Source organism: Cyclospora cayetanensis, unplaced genomic scaffold (assembly GCF_002999335.1).
Source record: "Cyclospora cayetanensis isolate NF1_C8 unplaced genomic scaffold, CcayRef3 CcayRef3_contig_1, whole genome shotgun sequence".
Lineage (NCBI taxonomy): Eukaryota > Apicomplexa > Conoidasida > Eucoccidiorida > Eimeriidae > Cyclospora > Cyclospora cayetanensis.
The window spans coordinates 664,346-683,511 of NW_020312036.1; the positions used below are offsets into that span (position 1 = coordinate 664,346).

Consider the following 19,166-nt stretch of genomic DNA (forward strand, 5'->3'; position numbering starts at 1 on the left):
GCGGCCCCAGAACGCAGTTCGCTTGGCACTACAGGGATTGGTATTCTTTCAACCACACGTTGATCTTAAAGTCTTCACGGTGAGAGTGGAGTGCTGTCAACGACAGAAGCATCAAAGCATCGGCCAAAGGGCTACAAGCAACAACACAAGTAACAGCTGCATGGAATTTCGGGGCCGCAACTACTGCGGCCTAAGTGAATGCAATGCAGGATCATGAACAGACTTCGCATGCCGCTGCTGAGGCCTTCTTGGCTGGGGCAGACCTTGACGACTTCCTCTTTGTCTTGCTTGACTCTCTGCATCCCTCATTCCCAGGCGACACAGCAGCGGTATCAGCTGCAGGTGTTGCACCTTCCGAACTCACTGAAGATGCAGGCGCTACTGGTCAATGCCACACCCAAGCGTCTGCCTCTGAAGGGCCTCCGCTTCTTGCGGTCCTCCGGGAGAGCTGGAGGCCTGCAAAGCTTCTGTATGACATACTGGAGCCTCCGGATGGCGAAGCAGCCACAGCAGTAGCCAAAGCGGAAAGTGAACACCAGCAGCAACAGAAAGGGGAAGTGGAGGACCTCGCGTTGCGCAACCTCGAGGTTGAACTAAGCTGTCCAGTCGCATGGGGGGTCTCTGCAGAGTTTCTTGCGGAAAAGCCCGTATACGCCTCGTGTCTTTCTGCGGGTGCCTCTCTTCTTTCATATGCCGAATCGGAGCCTGAGAGAGTTCTTCTAGCCATCAAGGCCTTTCTAGAGGTCCACCCAGCGGCGAAGGATCACCAAGTTGCGCTGCTCCTGCTGCTGCGGCTCCTTGTATTTCGGTGGGCTCTCTATCATCATCTGAAGCTGCACAAACGAGTGGAGTACAGTCTAAAACGTCCCTCTGTGGACGCTGGGGAGACTCCGGGCCTTTTCGATTACGCAGACGCCGCCAGCAACGCCTCAGAAAAGCCCGTCACAGGTACCGCAACAAGCGACCTCGCGACACCTGTCGCAGGTTGTCTGAGTGCAATCATTGCCTTCGCTATTCAAGAGGCTTCTGCGCTTGCGGACGGAGATGAGCGGAAGGAGCTCCTGGTAGAGGTATTACAAATATTGGCTTGCTGCGTGCCGCATATTGTTATCTCCAAGCTTCTGAAGGCGGTCAAAAAGGCAGGTACGGCTGGCCTGTAACCTGTCCAGTAGCATAAGCAGCAATCACCGTACATGCATATCGATTGAAGACTTCGTTCGTTTTCCAAGGATCGGCTGTAATTAGCGGTTTTGCATTTCTGGCTGTAGGGCAAAGGGGGCCATTGCATGTGCTGCTGTTTGCCTCTTTGGTGCGGCTTGTCGCGCAGTTTTGCCATCTTCTGGTGGTCCGAACATGACCGCGCATGACACTACAACTGCCGGTGCTGTCTGCAACTCCTCGCTGATCTTGCTGGAGAAGATTTTATTTTCGTCAGGCTGGCCTGCCATTTCCGTTTCGCTCACAAAGCAAGTGTTTGTAGTATTGCTGCAGGCAGTGTTGCTGCCGCTGCAGCCGGAGGAACCTGCCTTAGCACTGCAGCAGCAACAGAAAAGCCTTTCTCTCCCCATCCGATGGAGCATCTCTCTCCGGGCAGCGGAAGCTCTCAGCGCCTTTGCTTCGGTTGCAGCAATTGGGAACTGCCGCTCACTGCTGATGACCCTTGAGCCGCAGCGGCAAGACACAAAAAGCGACAACGAGCCAAAGGCTGTGGAGTTGCAAAGCGCTCAGGAGGATGGTCTTGCAGCAGCAGCAACTGCTGCAGCGGAGGCAGCTCGAAGAGAGGGCACAAGGCCACCCGGTGGAGAAGGGGGCTGCGGTATTGAATACCTTCCTTTGATGGCAGCAGCAGCGGAAAGACTTGCATACATCTTACTGCCGCGCATGCTGCTCGCTAGGGCTCCCTCCGGCGTCGTTACTGCGCTTCTACGGGCGGCTACTATGCTGCTCCTGCTGCCTATACACCTCAGCACTCCTCTAATGCTCAGGAGCCGGGAGGATGAGCAATCAGGAATGGTGCGGCATGACCCGGTGCTGCTCCTGCTGCAGTTGCTCCTCCTGCATATTAGCAGTGAGATCTCTGGCATTCCTGCCGCTGATCTTTTGCAGGACGACCCGCATAGGAGCTATACTGCAGCACCAGCAAGCGTTCAGGACCAACACACGGCCCTAAAGAAGCAGCAGCAGCAACTGCTAGAGCAGGGGGGGCTGGAAACAGCGGCTGCCGCTGCCGCGGCTGCCGCAGGTTCCCCAGCGACAGACGAGGGAGATGTGCATCAGGGCGCTGCAGCGTACAGGCAGCGTCTGCTACTGCATGAGAAGACCGTCGCCACACAACAATTGGAGGAAACTGTGTATAGGGGCGATAACCACACCGGCAGTGTCAACAATAGCGATACTGGTTTTGGAGATGGCGTCAAGCTGGAAGGACCCCGAGCAGCTGCCTTCTTTACGCATGTTGCCACCTCTCTCTCGCATCTTGCTGAAGTGCTCTCTGAGGGAGAGTATCACTGGAGAATAGCGCAGCGTGCGGCCGAGATGCAAACCGTCCTGCTCTTACTGCTGCTGCACACGAGCAGACGCTGCCTGACACCCAGAGATCCTCTTCGAGACAGTCTCGCAGACGAAACTCTTAAGACGCTCGTACTCCCGTGAGCCCTGCACAACCCTTTCCTCTCCAGAGAGCAGCAGAACGCATGGCGCTGCTGCTATCTCTGCCGCTGCATACACAGGACAGTAGCAAACCATACTGCAGCAGCGGTTGCCGTGACAACTTCGAGTCTCGCTTACCGGAGGTTCCCAGAGCCACAGCGTATGGAGACGTCCCCTGTGATAGGCATACACACTGGCCTCCACGTGATGCCTTGTGCTTCTGCATTTGCAGGATCGTGGCTGCCGCAGTATCCTCCCTCAGCGCCGTGCAGATGCAGCACGACGCGAAGACATCGGAGCTTCCTGCAGCAGCAAACGGGCGGAATGCTCTGATGCAGCCATGCCATCCGGCGCTGGCACGGCTTACCGCCGTGTCGGCCATTGCTGCTCCGCCTCCTGCTGCTGCAGCCGTTGCTGCTGCCTGCTGGAGTGGCGCTAAGGCCCCTCCGTACCTGCAAGAAGTAGGTTGGGTGGTTCACGCAGTAAACAAGGCGGCATCAACAGGGGACCCCATGCACGGGCTGCATGCAAGCGTGTGTTGGTGCTTTCCGTCCTCCAGCCCTGTTGACAGCCTTATGAAGAGCTCTTCAGGAACTCTCGCCGACAAATTTTCCAACATGCAGCTAATGCTGCGAGCTGCACGGCAGCAGGCACAGCCGCTAACAGATGCAGACACTGTGCGCTTTGTGACGGATGGCATTGCTCGCCTCCTAGGTTCCCCGGTTCGCTGCAGGGGAGGCCTGGCTATGGCTGCCCTTCATGCTACCACAGATGCCTTGGCTGCTGCAGGCTCAGCCTTGCACAGATTGAGGGTGCAGAGGATCGAGCCACAACAGCAGCAGCAGCTGATGGCTATTCAGTGTGCTGCGCTTGTTTTCATCGGTCGCACTGCTGGTAAGGCAGCCATCGTTGCTGATCGTGTTTCCTGCTTCCGAGGTTCCTGCAGAGACTGCGGCAGGCTGCGACACCAAACTAACAAGGTTGGAGGTGCTGTGTTCTCGAGTAAGCCTTTCTACAATGCTGCTGAGTTGGAAGGGTTCTGCTGCTGAGCTTTGTGCACAGAGACACAGCGGATCGACTGCCCGCCGCCCCAGCTCGCGCTGTCTCCTTGGCAGCTCCCCAGTAGGCCTTGCCACTGCGTTCCTCAAGGGGAACCCGTTGTGTCTCTGCGGCTGCCTCAATCCGGAGAGGTGCAGCAGCAGCGAGAGTCTGTGGATAGTCAGCTAGAGGACGCGCAGTATCAGGTTGCGGAGAGAAGGCGCATGCGATGCGAGACAGCCGCGCGGCTTGTGACGTCCATCTTTACTCTGGCCAACAGGAGATGCCTGTCTCCTGCACAAGCCGCGGCTCTCCTCTCGGTTTGCCGATCCCTTGCAGAATCCCGTCTGCTGCAGGCTGCAGCTTTGTTCCTGGCTGTGGAGGCTGAAGAGCAGCAGCCCGCGCCGAGACCGTCTGAGTCTGCCTCAACTTCTCAGCAGCAGCAGCAGGAAACAAACGGTTCCAGCAGTGCCCTTAGCACCGACACCGAGGTACAGGCGCACATAGATTTTAAATTGCCCTTACTGCGTCCGGCGGAAGCGGCATTAGGCTGGAGCACCGTGCGGCTTATAGAGCCCAACGATAGCAGCAGCACATCCGACGAGGAGCTATTCCCCACTAGACGCCTTCCTTCACTTAGACGGAGGAGGCAGATGATCAAGCGGGATGCGCCCTCAGTTCCGCCGACGAGCAATCCTTTAGGCCTTAATGCTTCTGAAGTTGACTCTACAAGTTTCAGCACTGGAGGCACAGGAAGCGGGACGGCAGCTGAAGAAAAACAACGAGCAGCTACGCTGCAACAGATGCCGAGGGCAACAACAGCAGCGGCTACGGGGGGTGCTGCCTGGACAGAGCATCCTCCTGTCGCAGTGTGTGGCATTTTCATGTTTGTTCTACGGCTCTTGTGTATTGCACCCGCTGATGGAGAAGGCGACGCTGCAGCTGACTTCACACACTGGACTATGCGAGAAACACTGCAGCTGGAGGTCAAGCCAACTGAACTCCCGCGGGCAGCATCACCAGCTGCCATTCTGAGGGATGCCGCCACGCATGTGCTCTTTGACGCTTTTGCCTGCAAAACCCCGGGTACCTGAGTCTCCCTCTCTCTCCCCGCGTTTGCTCTCTTCTTCTTTTTTGCGGTGCTTTTGGCTTTAGACCAAGTGATCGACTGCTGACCACGGCGATGCTGCTACCACTGCGCTGCCGCTGCAGATCTGCTATTCCCAGTTTTGCTGGAGTGCTTGAGCGCCGGGTTAGTGTTGCGTCCTGCAATGCCGGCTGTGTGCTCGTGCCTTGCCCTCCTGGTGGAGCAGTCCGAAGAGAGATCCTTCCGATCTTTCCTCGCAGCAGCACACGGCAGTGCGGCTCCTTCGGAAATATATCACCACTGCCACCGCGACAGCCGTTCTTCTGCCACTTTCCCTTTTCACGTGTCTCCGGCAGTCCCGCAGTCGCAAGCAGGAGCTCTGTGTCAGCTGCTGCTGCACGCTGCAGATATACACTCGGAGGGGGGGGCCCTCGCAATTGCTGCCCTAAACGCCATTTCTAAGCTGATTCGTAGCGTGCTACCCTCTAATATGATGCAGCAGCAGCAGGACGCCTTTGTTTCGGAGGGCTCCATGCTGAATGTGCCTTTGGCTTCATCGGCGTCGCAGCAGCAGCAACACCCGCACCAGGACGAGCAACAGCCAAACGACCAGCAGAAGTCACGACTCTCGAAGATGGAGACCTCTCTGGAGCCCAGCTATGCAGACAAAGCTGAGCTTTTTGTGAGCTTCCTTGTAAAAAGCCTGAAAGAGCATGCGGACGGCGCTTTTACCCTGTTCAGTGAAGGCTGGGTGGGGGCCCTGTGCGAGCTGCTCCTGCTGCTGCACCGAGGTTTGCTGTCCGTCTATGGCGGCAGCGAAACGCAGCAGCTCTTTGTTTCATGTTGCCTACTGCGCAGCTTTGCTGCCGCAGCAGCAGCAGTGCAAAAGGAGGCTGAAATAACGGGGAATGGAGATCTGCAGGTCCACAGCAGAGCATCCACCTCCCTAAGTCTGGTAATGCAGGATGCTTCCAGGATATCGACTGCGGCAACTGCGCCAGCAGCAGCACGCTCAGCGTTGCAACAGCAGCAGCAGCAGCGTGCCCTTGCAGCGCTGCAGTTCTTGGGGGTTCTCGCCCGCTCCTTTCCTTCCCTGTCTGTGCAGAAGAATTTAGTGCGTGTGCTTTTGGGCTGTGGTAGCGCAGCCGCAGAGGCTCAGGTGGACGGCCTCTCGGAAGAGGCAGAGGGGCCCCCCGCGCTGTGGCTTCTCCTTTCGAGTACGTCGGAGGCATCAGTTCGTGGCGTTCGGGCAGGTCCAGGCATCATCGAGAGTCTCCTGATGCTGTCGAAGGCACCAGGGGAGCGTGAGAGGCTGGCGGATCTGCCGGGAGGGAGCAGCAGCTCCTCTGTTGAGGGGGACTGGCCAGAAGGCGTGGAGGCTGTCTCTGGAAGCGCGCAGTTGCCTGCAGCGGCTGCCGCTGTGGTAACGGGTGTCTCCTCGTGGGGATCTTTCGCGGGCATGGAGGCGCCGAAAGGGCGGAGAAGAAAGCGGTTTGCTGCCTCAGCGGAAGCAGCAGCAGCAAATGCAGCATCAGCGCGTTACTGCCAAGCGGAGCGACTACGGCGAGTTGTCAGCTGGCTGGGCAGCAGCAGCGGAGCTTTCTGGCTTCAGGATTCGATTCAGCCTCTGACGATGTTCGCGGCGGATGGGAGAGCCTCGCTTAGACCCTTGCCGAAAGAGGGCGCAAGTGTTTTTCTCTTACAGGAGCAGAGGGCCACTGCACGGGCTGTTGCTCTTGCTGCTGGCAGCAGCACCAGCAACTTCGCATCGGCTTTGAGTCTGCTGCAGTCGCTTGGAACGCCACCCATGCAACGCAGACCTTTCAGCGGATTTCCTTTCTTTGGCAGCAGCGGCAGCAAACAGCAGGCAGAAGGGGGGCGGGTGCTGTTGCTACTGTGTCGCACTGCTCTGGCTGCCTCACCTCCCCCGGAGCTCTTTGATTTTTCACTCCCTTGTCTCTTGTCTGCTACTGCCGCAGCGGCAGCAGCGGCAGATGCTCTTTCCAGCAACAGTGAAGTCACAGCTTTGCTCGCAGCGGCAGCCGCTGCTGCGCCTGCTACTGGCAGCGCCAGGCCGCTAGGAACGTGGCTCTTCGGAGGAAGTTCAGGTAGCCTTGCTGCCTCCTACGGAGGGCTCATGCAACAAGCAAAAGATTCGATGCTGGGAGTCTTTTATAATGAGGCAGATGCCGTCCAGTTGATAGAAAAGACAGAGGCCTTTCTGGCAGCAGCAGAGGCAACGACCTCTGCTGCTGCAACTCACCAAAAACCATGCGCCTTCTTCCTCTTTGTTTCCTTGATGCTCTCTCTAGTTCTTGCGCTTCAAAAGGAGACGGATCGAGCTCTCGCTCTCACCCTAGCCGCAGCTCTTCACTCCATGGGTAAGCGGTGCAAGATGGCGGCACTAGACCTGCAGCAGAAGCTGCAGCAGCAGCTGCTCCTGCGCCTTCCTCCCCATGGCAAGGCTGCGGGAAAAGGCGGCATTGCGCTTGGTTCGACGTCTGCTGGCCTCGGCAGCAGGTCTACTAAAGGCGCACGCGCGGCGCATGCAAAAGAAGCACCGTTGCGGCAAAAGTACCATTCAGCTGAGGATCACTCGCGGCGGGATATCAGCATGCGGGCAGCATCCGTGTATGATTCGCCTGCTTTATTGATGCTCAGCACGCAGTGGGTAGAGGCACATTGCGGAATATCTCTCAGGTGCAGCAGCAGGGTCGTGGAGGCAGCGGAGGAAACTGTTGCAAGTGCTGGAGCCGCTGCTCAGAGTAGCGGCTCCAAGAGCTTGAGTTCGGAGTATCCGCATCGCGGTGGTACACGGTGGGGTGTCGAGGGGCAAGCCGAGCTGCTGCAGGGACCCCCATTACTGCCACGTATTTTTAGAGAGAATCTAGACGGCACCAGCAGCAGTCGCAAAGATGGGGGAGACGTGGATGCGAGCACCAGCCAAGAGGAGCTTCTGCAAGCAGCTGCAGTCATAGGCAGCGCAATAGGACGGGGTGTCGAGCTAGCGATCTGTGCTCTGCTGCCATACTGCCTGCACTGCCGAAGCCTTACAGCGATGCCTGTCAGCTCTCTTAAGGCCACGTCGGCACAACTCAAGGAGGCAGCAAGTGCTTGGGAGACAGGGGCATCGCTAATACTACCGGGTACCTTCTAATTGGCTGCGCTGGGTTGCTGACATGAATACGATTATCGTCAAAAAGCGTCTTCAAGCTCCTGAAACATTCGCCAACACGGAAGCAGGGTAACACAGCGCCTAATATGTGACTGCCCCTGTGTTTGTGTCTGTCAACGAGCCGTCCACAGGTCCTCTGTCTGCCGTGGAAGCCGCTTTGGGCCTTACCAACGGCAGTCGTGCTGCAGTTATAGGCAGTCTTCCAACTGGGGAGTCTAAGCTGCGACCCCTCTCAGTTGCTGCATTCAACTGCATTGCAGAGATGCTGCCGGTACGGCTGCAGACGTCGGACCGACACAGGGAACAACACGACCTGCTGCTCCAACTGGAGAGGGTTTCTGGCGAAGAGCTACAAATCCATAAAGGCTTGTGCTGCATGGTATTGGTGGCCAGTCTTCATGTCCTTCGAAACCAGGTAAGAGCCTTCTCCCGAGCAAACGAGCTACCAGCAGCAGCAACAGCATCCGCAGCACCCTCTGTAGTGCGGATAAGGGCCTTAGCCAATGGATGGCTGGGTGTGCAAGGAAATGCAGCGAAAAACGACGAGCACTTGTGTCTCGCTGCTGCGTTGCGGTTCCTGCCAGGTCCCCGCAGCTACAACAGCATACGCGCGAACGGTCTATGTAAGAGCTATCTCTGCAGCACAAACTTTGGCACGAGCACCTACAAGGAGACATTTCTACTCTCTGCCTTCGGGATTTTCGGGGAACCTAGAGGCCTCCAGCGAGTCTCAGGAACGCAAAGCGTCTGATGCTTCTGGCAGCTTCCTCGGGGAACGCACAAAGCAGCTGCCGCATCACCGAGGAGAGGGTCAGCAGCAGCAGACTTCTGGAGTGAGCGCCGCAGCGCTTGCAGCGGGAGACAGCCAGGAGCCTTTGGAGTCTCTCCGGAGTCTGAGGGTGTCGTCCTTCCCCGGCTCCTCCTCAGCGGGAACGGGAGCCAGAACAGACGTGCAGCAGCTGCTTGTCGATACAAAAAATGCGGTGCAAGACGGACTAGTGCTGGAGCTCTGCCTCGATACACTTAGTGCCGCCGATAAAGAGTTTGAAGCCCTAGCAACATCGGCCACAGAAGCTTTGCTCGCACTCTCGCGACATTCCAGTTCTTGGCAGACGACTGCCCTCTTGCTTCAGGTAACTGTGCTCACCCCACACGCTGGACGGCGTAGGTGCCGCCCTCCTACCTCGGTTCAAGAGTTGAAGGCCCCAATGAGCTACGACTGCCTCTCCATGCGATCTGCCCTCTCGCATTAGGACTAGCCCCTTGGCAGCAGAGACTCCCTCGCATGCCGCATGTGTTGTTGTTGTTGCTGCCGCTTCAATTCGTGCAGGCGCTTTTGTTTAAACTGTGCAACAGCAGTATTCCCTTTGTCCGGTGGCGAGGCCTTAGAGCAGTGCAGCTTATTGTCTCTGCTGCACTGCCTCTCCTTGACGAGCCTTCCGAAGGAGATGACAGCAGCAGGGTGCGTAGCACCAGCAGCAGCAGTTCCAGCAGTGGAGAGGACCTACAGCTTTGGCTGCAGTTGCTACTTCTGTTGTTTCCTAAGGGAGGCGACAGCTGCCTCCAGCTCTCCGTCCTCGCCATGCAGTCTTTTGATTTGTTGGTTGCGAAGGCTGCACGGGGCACAGCGGCAGCTCGTGTTGTAGCAGATGCGACAACAGACGTCTCTGCACCGGCGGCATCCGCTAATACAATTTCCCAGGGAGGGAGCCTCCTGCTGGAGCAACATGAACCGCTATTTGAGAAGCCAAGCATTCTCACGGACGCTAAGGGCACTTCGTCGAACTCTCAGCGGAGGCTACAATCACAAGACTTCGGTCGCGTTGCCGAAGTGCGAAGGCTGTTGTACCCCGGAGGCATGCAGGATAAGTTGGTGAAGAGGCAGCAGCAGCTGCTCCAACGGCGGCAGGAGCTGCTGCTGCTGCTTTTGAGGCCCCACATAGAAATGAACCAGGTTGCTGCAAAGCGAGCGATTTCTATGCTCCTGATGCAGTTAGCGGAATCAGAGGGACCGGCTGCACTTGTCAGCATGCGGTGTCTAACAGAGCTGCTCTGTCCGCTTCCTCATGCGGTTGCTGCGAATACGCATTTGCATCAACAGGCACAAACGCAGGGGGATGATAAACAGGATCCTCCGCTGCAGCACTCGCAGGCATCTCTGGAGTTAGAGCGAAGCAGCAGCAGCAGCAATATTCTGCACCGTCCCGCAATTATTCGCAGGGTGTCGCGGGCTTTTTTCGCTGTCTTCCCTATACGAAGGACTCGTATGGGCACTCGCCGTGCCTGCTTGCAGCGGCTGCGCCATCGGCTTGCCTCTGTTGCTACTGCCTCGGGTCCAATTGACTCCGACGACGCCATTGCTGCTGCTGCAGCAGCTGCTGTTGCAGCGCCTGTTTTGGGCATGCCAGGTGCGAGATGGGCTTCAAGGGAGACAAAGCAAGGCTCTATGCAAGACAACGAAAAAGAGACAGACGGCAGCTCCCAAGCGGATGCTGGCAGCGACTTCTGTGTGGCTGCCTTAGAGTATGAAGCGCAAACCTTTTGGACACAGCGGCTGCAACAGGAGGAGGCTCAGCTAGAGGAGAGCGCTGCGGAATATCTGTTTCGTCTCGCACTGCTTGACTTTGACGCGGTTCTTAGCCCGCTGACCGCGTACACTCAGCCTTCAAGCGCAGATCTTTCCAAGATGTCTTCTGCGTCTGCGGGGCCTGCGGCTAGCAGCCTCATTTCGCCAGCTCCTTCGCCAGTGTCTACTGGTTTTCGAGAGGGAGAGGAGAGCTTTGTATCCGCGGGAGGCATGGCAGTGCAGAGGGACGCTACCGCCGTGTGGAACCTCAAGGGCCTCACTGCGAGTCTCCTGAGCCTTGAGCAGTTTGAAGACATGGCGGCAGTCATCCAGTGGCGGGGGAGCTGCTGTTTCTATAGCACGAACTGCATCCACCGCTTGTTTGCCTCGTGCATTTCGCGAGATAAGTCTCTCGCGGCCAAACTGATCTCACACGTTACGGGTGTCTGCAACAAGCTGGCAGCAACTGCCCCCGCGGCTGGCGAGACAGGAGCCCTCGCTGCTGAGGACCAGCGCGCTCTTGTTGCCGCTGCTGCTCAGGCCCAACACCAAGCGACACTGCTGCTGCTGCTGCTGCTCCAACACGAGCAACAGCACCAACACAAACATCAGAAGCCGTCCTCCTTGGGCAGGATGCTGCAGAGACACACAGCACCTCTACTCGGAACAGCTTTGTTGCGGCTCGGTATGGCTCATGCGGCAACGAGCCTTAGCGGGTCGCAACAGCAACAGCGGCTGTCTCCACATGCTGAAAGTGCGAGACTCCAGATCCTTGGCTCCAACGATGAGCTGATTAGCTGGGATTCACTGAAAGCGCAGGTGGAAGGCTCTGCTGCAAGCTCCTCCAAGGAAAACATCAGTCCTAGGAAGGCCACCCAGCTTATCTCCTCTCCTGTCGCTGCAGCAGCAGAGCTCCTCGTTGCCTTAGCTGATGTAACTGGACTGCGGCAGGCTCTGAAAGCCCTAGACGGTTGCAATTTTCTTGCGAGAGCCACAAATCCTTCCGATTGTATCGGTGCCATACATGACGCAACCCTGTACGCAAGAGCTTTAAAACTGCTATTGCTGCATGTTGGCTCTTCTTTACCCCTCCAAGTATTGCAGGCTGTGCTCCTGCACGGTCTTCCATGCATGCTGCTGTAGCATTGTATGTCTGTGTCATGTGTGTGCGCATATATATATATATATATAGAGTGTGACATATGTGTGGGTATCTGTATCTAGGTGCATGTACGTGTGTGTCTGTGCATCTATATGTGTATACATGTTTGCATGTTTCATATGCGTGTGTTGGAATATGCCACCGACGCTGTTCTTATGCCCGCTCTCTTCAGGCTCTTTGGAGCTACGCAGCCGTCGCTGCTGCCCGCATTAATTCCCTTCCTTGCACCTTTCTGCGGCCATCCGCTTTTGGGGTATAGAAGCTCAGCAATTGCTGCGATGCAGGGAGCAGCAGCAGCGCTGCACGTTGTCAATCTCGTTCCCTCCGCTGGTTTAACTGACGCCCGTGCCACTGGCAATGAGAGCGTTTCCTCAAAGCAGCAGCAACAACAACAGCCACGCAGCCCGGAGTACACCGCAGACGCGAGAGTGGCAGCAAATGCGGGTACCTCCATGCCGCATCGACATCCCAAACAGCATTTCTGTGGCACCTGGACAGCATTCGTTCCTTCCAAAGCTTTTCCAGACATCACTACCAACGGTCTACTGGCAGCTGGTGCTCGTGTGCAGTCTGCCAGTGCCTCTAGGTCACCTTGTACTGGGCAGGGGATGCTGCTGCTGCCGGCGAAGAGCATGGAGCGGTTGCTCGAGACTGCGACGGATGCTGCTGTTGACGCTGCAGCTATGACTTTAGACGACATCCAGCCTCATTTGCTACGGCTTGAGGTCCTCGTTTCCACTGGAAAGACAGCCCCCCCCGATGCTTCAGCTGCCGCAGAGGCTGTGTCTGAGAGTCTGCTCGCTGCGGATGCGCTGCACTCTTTGCGGTCCGCGTTAGCCTGCCTCCAGATCCTGACGCACTTGTGGGTTGGCTTGCACCGCACAGCGGCGGAGGGAGGTTTTTCTCCCGCCGCAGCAGCTGCATGTGCCGATGCAGCCGCTCAGGATGCGGAAAATGCACAAGGCACAGCACTTCCCCATGCAAGTCATGCCTTTGGCAATGAGTCACGTGCGCTGCGTGTCTTGGAAGTTTTTGAGGTGGTAGGGCCACACTTCAGTGCGTTCGCTGTTCCCTCTGACACCCCATCCGCCTCCCCTCATGCTTTTCTCTCATGCGGCTTCCTGCATCTCGTCCTACTACTTGCTTTCGGCTGTTGCTGCTGCGTAGGGCTTCGCAGTATACCCAACGCTGAGATGCAGGCCTACTGGGAGGCAGGCGCATGGCGGGGAAGACGCGTCTCGCGAACGGGAAGGAGCCACAGGAGTCGCAGCGGCGATTGCTGCAACGGCTGCATCAGCTGCGTTTGAGGCTACTCTGCAGTGTATCGTGCATTGTGCGGCCCTCCCACGTTGCGCCTGGCCTTCGGAAGCAGCAGAGGCTGCTGCTCTTTCTCTCATCAGAAGGCGGCTGCTACAGCCATCCTCTTTCTTGCCCTTTGCCGCCATAAGCGTAAGCAGGCACGGGTGTGCTGTGGCTCCTGCTGCTGCTCGCAGCGCAATCCTGGCATAGTTGCTGTGCTGCCGCGGAAGCTGGGGCTGCAGTGGTAATCTGCATGCCCGAGGCTTCGTTTCTGTTGATGCGCGCGTATCTGTGTCAGGAAACACCCCTGCTGCCTCTCCTCTTTCGCGCGCTAAAGCACAGCGCGATGCTGCTGCAGCAGGCGCACGGCGAAGAGGAACCGGCAGCAGCAGCAACTGACCCCGGAAAGCTTTGTGACACGCACTTTCTGAAGCCGCGTGAAGCCGACGAGTTGGCATTCGCGGCTCTCTTCCACTGTGGAACCACCAACCCAGCAGTCACACAGGCAGCGGCAGAGTGCCTGCTCACCTTGCTGCCGATGCTCGGACTCCCAAAGGGGAGAACCTCTCAAAGACATCTGCAGTGTCTACAAGAGGCATTAAAAAAAGAACTCGAGGCTCTCGGCCTGATACGTCCTGTACTCCGGATCCGCGCGAATGAGCCGCAACAGCTACCGTGTGCGTGCTGTTGCGTTCTGGAGCAGCAGCCGCAAGAGCATGCGCAAGGGCAATATTCTTCTCTAAATAGGAAGCCACGGGCAGTCTCTGGGCTGCTTTCTGCCGCGGAGTGCTTCTTTTACAGCGCTGCCCTCTCGGGTACACGTAGCGAATCAACCGGCACCACACGTATTCACGGCGGTACATCTCTTGTGGCACGCAGCATGCGACTCCAGCGCCTTCTGAAACCGATCCTTAGGGCTCTACTTCACGCCGACTGGCACGCCAACTTGGAAAGGACCTGCTGCCTGTGCAGCCTCGACGATCCCGACTTCTTCGCTTCGGAGGTGAAGGCCAGGGGAAGTTGCGAAGGAGCTCAGGCTACCAGTGGCTCCAGCGGAGCGACCAACACGCCACTAGACGAGGGCGATGGTAGCCGCTCTCTTGGAGGCTGGAACGCCAGCGAGGGCAACTGTGGAAGCCGCACTGAGGATCCCCCCAACCTCGTGATGCACGACCTCTGCTATAGGGCCTGTCGCCGGCTTTGCCTCCGCATTTGCCACCTGCTCCAGTGCTGTCGGTACTACTTCCCTTCCCGTTGCAGCACTGTTTCCGCGCCTCCTCACCCGGCTATTGTGCTCCACAAGCAGCAGGCCAGTGCACGACGAAAGCAGCGGCGGGTTGACTGGCTCTTCTTTGGTTCTTTGATTGGGAAAGACACTCAGAGTGAGGCAAAGGCGAACGACGCTCCCAGGAAGGAAGGCGAGAGCAGTTGGCGGCCTCCAGGCGGAAGGGCTTCGTTCTCCAACCTTCCAGGGATGAACAGAGAAGTGGCACTCAGAGCTATAGACGGGGTAGGCCTTATACGAACCGTTGCCGGCTTTTTTGGGCATAACGAAGAAGAGGAGCCTGCACCAGAAGGGCAGCCCTCAGCAGAAGAGTCCGAGAACAGCGATGCGGTAAGAAGGCAGAATACACTTATAATGGCTCCCAAACCGTAGATAGGCACTATGTGTGCCTTCTTTCTATGTGAGGCGCGTCTGATGTGCTTTGCTATTTCTTCATGGATCTGCACCTTTAGCTACGTGAGCTCAATGCCTGATAGTCCCTTCGTTGCCTGATACCTGGTGTCGACCGTGATGCATACGCCTTCCTTTTTCTATCTCTGCCCGCCGCTTGACGCACTCCTTTGGTGCTGACTCCTCCTCCTTTCATGCTCCCCCTTTCGTTTGCCCGTTGCTCGCGGGGTCTGTCAACACAGAGTAAGTATGCCAGCCTTTCCGTGCGCGGCACTTCACGCATATATGAGTGGGAGTGCAAACACAGGGCTCTTCATACCTTTCCATCGCTATCGCGTAATATGTTCGTGTAGTACATGCCTACTGCACGAACATGCGCGCAGTTCCTTCCAGCTTCAGGGGTTTTCTGAAGACATCATAGCTCTTAACTCAAAAATCAACCGATCGAATCTTTTTGGGTGGTCGTACTGCATGTCGCAGGAGTCAGAAATGCGGGAGACCGCGGATGTGCAAAAGTGGCAGCACATGACCTTTTTTCTCTCCAATCCTCCAGGGCCAGAGCTTCCTATGGAGGCGGGTCCTATCAATCCGCATCAGCCTCTACAGCAGCAGCAGCAAAAGAAGCTTCAACTCTTCTCCGAATCTGCTCCAACTGCTCAGAAGGCTGCAGATGCTCCGATTCTCTCAGTGTCTCTTGATTCTGTAGACCTGGAAGACGAGGTGCTAGTACAGCTACAGCAGGCGCTAGAGTACTTCAGAAGCAATCATCAACACAGCTGGACGCGCTCGGAGCTCTTTCTCTGTGCCTCAGTGGCTTCGACGTGTATTACAGAGGCCCTATACGGCCTTTGCTATCGGCAGCCGTTGATTAACTACCTGGAATCTTCCCCAGTCCTCGTTGCTCAAGGTCTCGCAAGCTGTTGCTGCAGGCAAGTCTTGTGGTTGTTCCTGCTGTGGGTGCTATCAGGGATGCGGGTGTGCACTTATACTATAGAGGCGTGTAGTGGCTCGCAAGGACGAGCCCGTTTGCGGTGTTGCCCCTTGGATGTTGCTACCGTGCATTCCAAAGCTTCCTGGTCTGCTAGGTGTTCTTTGCTAGTATCCGTGGCATGTCACATTTGCTTGCTGACTGGCTGCGCTAGCCCTTATCTTGCGGTCTGCAGGCAGCTCTGTGGCTTGCTCAAGATGCGCTCGCCGCTGCCACATGTGGAAGGCAATACTGCAGGATCACCAAGGGCTCTCGGCAGCAGCGGGCGTCTGTCGAGCAATACGGCAGCTGCGAACATGGAAAACGGTGCATCTAGCATCAGGCATTCAACTAAAGCAGAAGCGATCGAGCTAGAGGAGGAACGCGCTGTCGCCTCTGTGGCCTTAATGGGCCTTCGCCATGTAGGGAATGCTCCATCTCGCGAGCAGCAACAACAGCAGTCGGAACACCTGCATCTGCACTCAGAGCTGCAGCCACACAAGGATGAGGAATCAGGGCTAGAGCAGAGTGTGACGACAGTGCCAGCGGCACCACCCTGTGCTCAGGTCGTTACAGACGACCAGGAGAGGAACACAACACAGGTGTCTTCTTCGTAGGTTTGGGGAAGAGGGAAACGGAGGGGGCGGATTTTTCGGGCTTCGCCGCCTTCCCAGTGTCCCCCAAACAAGAGGGTTTGTGCCATCGGTGTGACCTTTTGATTGGGTGTAGAGTGATAGAGACCTTACAGGCACTCTCCCGACGCGGTGAACGGAAGAGTGCTAAGGCGGAGCATGTACGCCAAGGGCATGCCTCTGAACTACACAGCGTGTAAAAGTGGGACTTCAGCCGTGACACTGTATACTATTCCTTGTGTTGTGTGCACGCCGCAACATCCCCAAGGAAGAATTAGTACTAGATCAATAAACTGGCTAGCGGTCGAAGAGAGTGAACCAGGCAGTGCCAGCTTGCTGACGAGAAGAACGGGAAAAGAAGCCGAAATTATATAGGTTTATACCTTCGGCCTTCTGTGTGTCTAGTGTACACTAGCTGTACAGGCCTAGCTGAGAATTATCAACGTTATCGAATTGCAAGCCCATGGATTGACCTGATCGCTGTATCTCGCATGAAGCAAGCAAGCAATTATATTGCCATGCGTTGGAAATGTACGGGGATATTGACAGCCTAATCCATGATTAATGGGGCTCGCAACTCACCAATTCTGGGCATTTCTTCCAGGTGCGACGATGTTTCGAGAAGATCCTCAGCTCAAAACATTGAGCAGACACCGGTAATGATCCAACGCCATAGCACTGTTGAGGATTCGTATTAACTCCCCTTTACATTCATCCCATACTACTCCAACGTGTTTATGCATACAAAAAAGCAGACTCTACATCCAATTTGGTGCACGGCACAACCCCCAATGTGCGCAAAAGAGCCTCCGGCCATCCCTCTGGCACTGTATGTACACCCGTATTTAGCAAAATTCTGGTTACACCCTGTGGAAAACCATAAGTTGCGGAGTCGTATTTCTACCATTACCATTCGTATTTCTTCTTGTATGCATTACTCCGGCCCAAAGCCACAAAAGGGACGCTAAAACGCACTAAACTGTTTGGTTACATATGCACCCTGATAATCCTGGAGAATCCCAGAAGCGTCCAAATATTATTTCAGCATAATTGCTTGACATACTGAGGCACGATAGTTGAGTATGGGCTTGCATATTTTAGCCGATATCTCGTACCTGGGTTTGCCGTGAGTGTGGCTCTTTTAGCTGATCTACGTAATAAAACGCAGTCTGTAACCAAGATTATCGAGGCTGGTGTAGCAAGAAAGCATATTGAGCATCTTAATACTCCTCCGCTACTCGCGGTGCCCGATTCTGGGCACCATTGGTTCCTAGCAGCCGCGATGCTAGTGACGCAGCGGTAAATGCTACTCTGTCCCAACAGGTGTCACGCTAGTGCTTGTCATCCCCATATATTCACCGATGCCGAGCAGCGGCATCCAGTGTGAGAGAAGCATCTGATTGAAAGTGTTTTTACTGTTTTTGTAGGCGCCATTTTACTGACCCATCAAATCATCGGTTTTTACTGTTCGTGGATAGCGATTTTCAAAAATCTGGTTATCCTACAGTTGTTCGCTGCCTCAGAAACTTCCTGCAGTACATCTTTACAGAGAAGTATATGGAGCCCACCACAAATTTGCTAGGCGATGCGCTGTCGCGCCAATCCACCAGCTCACTATTGTGCAGCGCAATCGCTCTTGCCTGTGATGCTTCACAATTTATTTTATATCGACAGCGTTTAGGTTTTAGTGCTTTCGACACTCATGCGTCGATTTTATTGCCAAAATCGGGAACGCTAAAAGGATTAAGCATTACCACGTTGCAAACGACTTGCTCTGGTCCAGCACAATGCCACGATTCAGTTGTTTGCACATTGCAGCTTTGGTAGGCAGCAGCAGCACCATTTCGTGCGAGGCAGATGACCATGTTCTTCCGGGCCATGATGAAATTTGCACTACAGTAAAAACTGTCAAGGTCGTTCTGATGGTTTAGGATGCGTTGCAATACTGAGGAATTTGCACGGTTGTGCCCAAATTGCCAGCAACTGAAGCGGGACAGTTTCCCTGAGTCCTGCCGTGTGCAACGCCATTCGGTGCCTGAAAGGATAAAGAATTATCTGACAATGACCTTTGTTGTGTGGCGTTCGGACGTCATCACAAAATTCAGGTAGTCACTGACAGACCCACCAAGTACATCGATTTCATCCTCCCCTGCAGCTCTGTCGTGTTCCAGGATTTCGCGCGATTTCTCGTACTGCATGCGTGGAGGCCCTACGAATTACTCGAAAAGATCCTTACGGATAGGCAGGCAAACATTTTAGTGCGTTCTGGCGGCTCTTTGTGATCCACCTGCACATCTGCCAGATCTGGACTACTGCTACTCTTCCTCAGCCAGATAGACAGACAGGGTGCAACACGCTCACTCTTCCGCAACACTTATGGCGCTTCGCTTGCACAGATACGACTGCTTGGCTAGAGTCTCTTCCTTGTGCTTAGGGCATTTATGATAGGCGATTGTACATGCATCTGTCTACTGCTCTCCCTCGTCCAGGTCCACACTGACGAGCGCTTCTGCGATCCAAGCCTACATCTGGTGGTCCAGGATAAGTAGGCATTCTAATCAGCCGAGAACCGAGAGAACAACCGGCGAGTGCATGAAAATGTATGCACAAATAAGAGCAAGTTTAATCCGTTATTCCGACAAGCGGCGGTTAAATGAGTGTTTTGAGCCGAGAGATTTGGTTTTATGACATGCAGCGGAGGGTGGCCAGAAGAAAGCGTTTGCCGCCAGGTGACTAGGACTTCTTGGGATTCTTGCGCGAATCAATGCTCGTTTTCTACCGATCTTTCAGAGACTTCGTGGTACTACAGAGCTACCAAAATTGGCTTCCTGAAAAAGTTTCACAAGTTATTTTTTGGCTCACGGATCCCGCTTGGGGGGCTGGTGATTCTTCTGGAGACAAAGGATCCACATGAAG

General features: G+C 55.7%; 1 protein-coding gene across 1 annotated transcript; it reads left to right on the forward strand.

The window, feature by feature from the left end:
- The first annotated feature begins 203 nt into the window (after positions 1 to 203).
- Positions 204 to 18,077, forward strand: LOC34618515. Its single transcript, XM_026336863.1, has 19 exons — positions 204 to 1,143; positions 1,328 to 2,648; positions 2,882 to 3,543; positions 3,712 to 4,773; positions 5,131 to 7,186; positions 7,388 to 7,920; positions 8,081 to 8,364; positions 8,534 to 9,082; positions 9,280 to 11,552; positions 11,937 to 12,717; positions 12,845 to 13,003; positions 13,275 to 14,591; positions 15,132 to 15,411; positions 15,877 to 16,078; positions 16,195 to 16,442; positions 16,656 to 16,781; positions 17,006 to 17,098; positions 17,327 to 17,534; positions 17,678 to 18,077. The coding sequence occupies exons 1-19, from the start codon at positions 204 to 206 to the stop codon at positions 18,075 to 18,077; spliced, it is 13,494 nt and encodes a 4,497-aa protein (XP_026192648.1).
- Positions 18,078 to 19,166: the final 1,089 nt, after the last annotated feature.

Bases quoted from the DNA above. Each gene is read 5' to 3' on its own strand.
- LOC34618515 (XM_026336863.1), top strand. From the start codon at position 204: ATGCAGGATCATGAACAGACTTCGCATGCCGCTGCTGAGGCCTTCTTG. The intron at 4,774-5,130 runs GTACCTGAGTCT...TGTCTCCGGCAG, and splicing joins TTTTGCCTGCAAAACCCCGG to TCCCGCAGTCGCAAGCAGGA. The intron at 17,099-17,326 runs GCAAAATTCTGG...GAGGCACGATAG, and splicing joins TGTATGTACACCCGTATTTA to TTGAGTATGGGCTTGCATAT.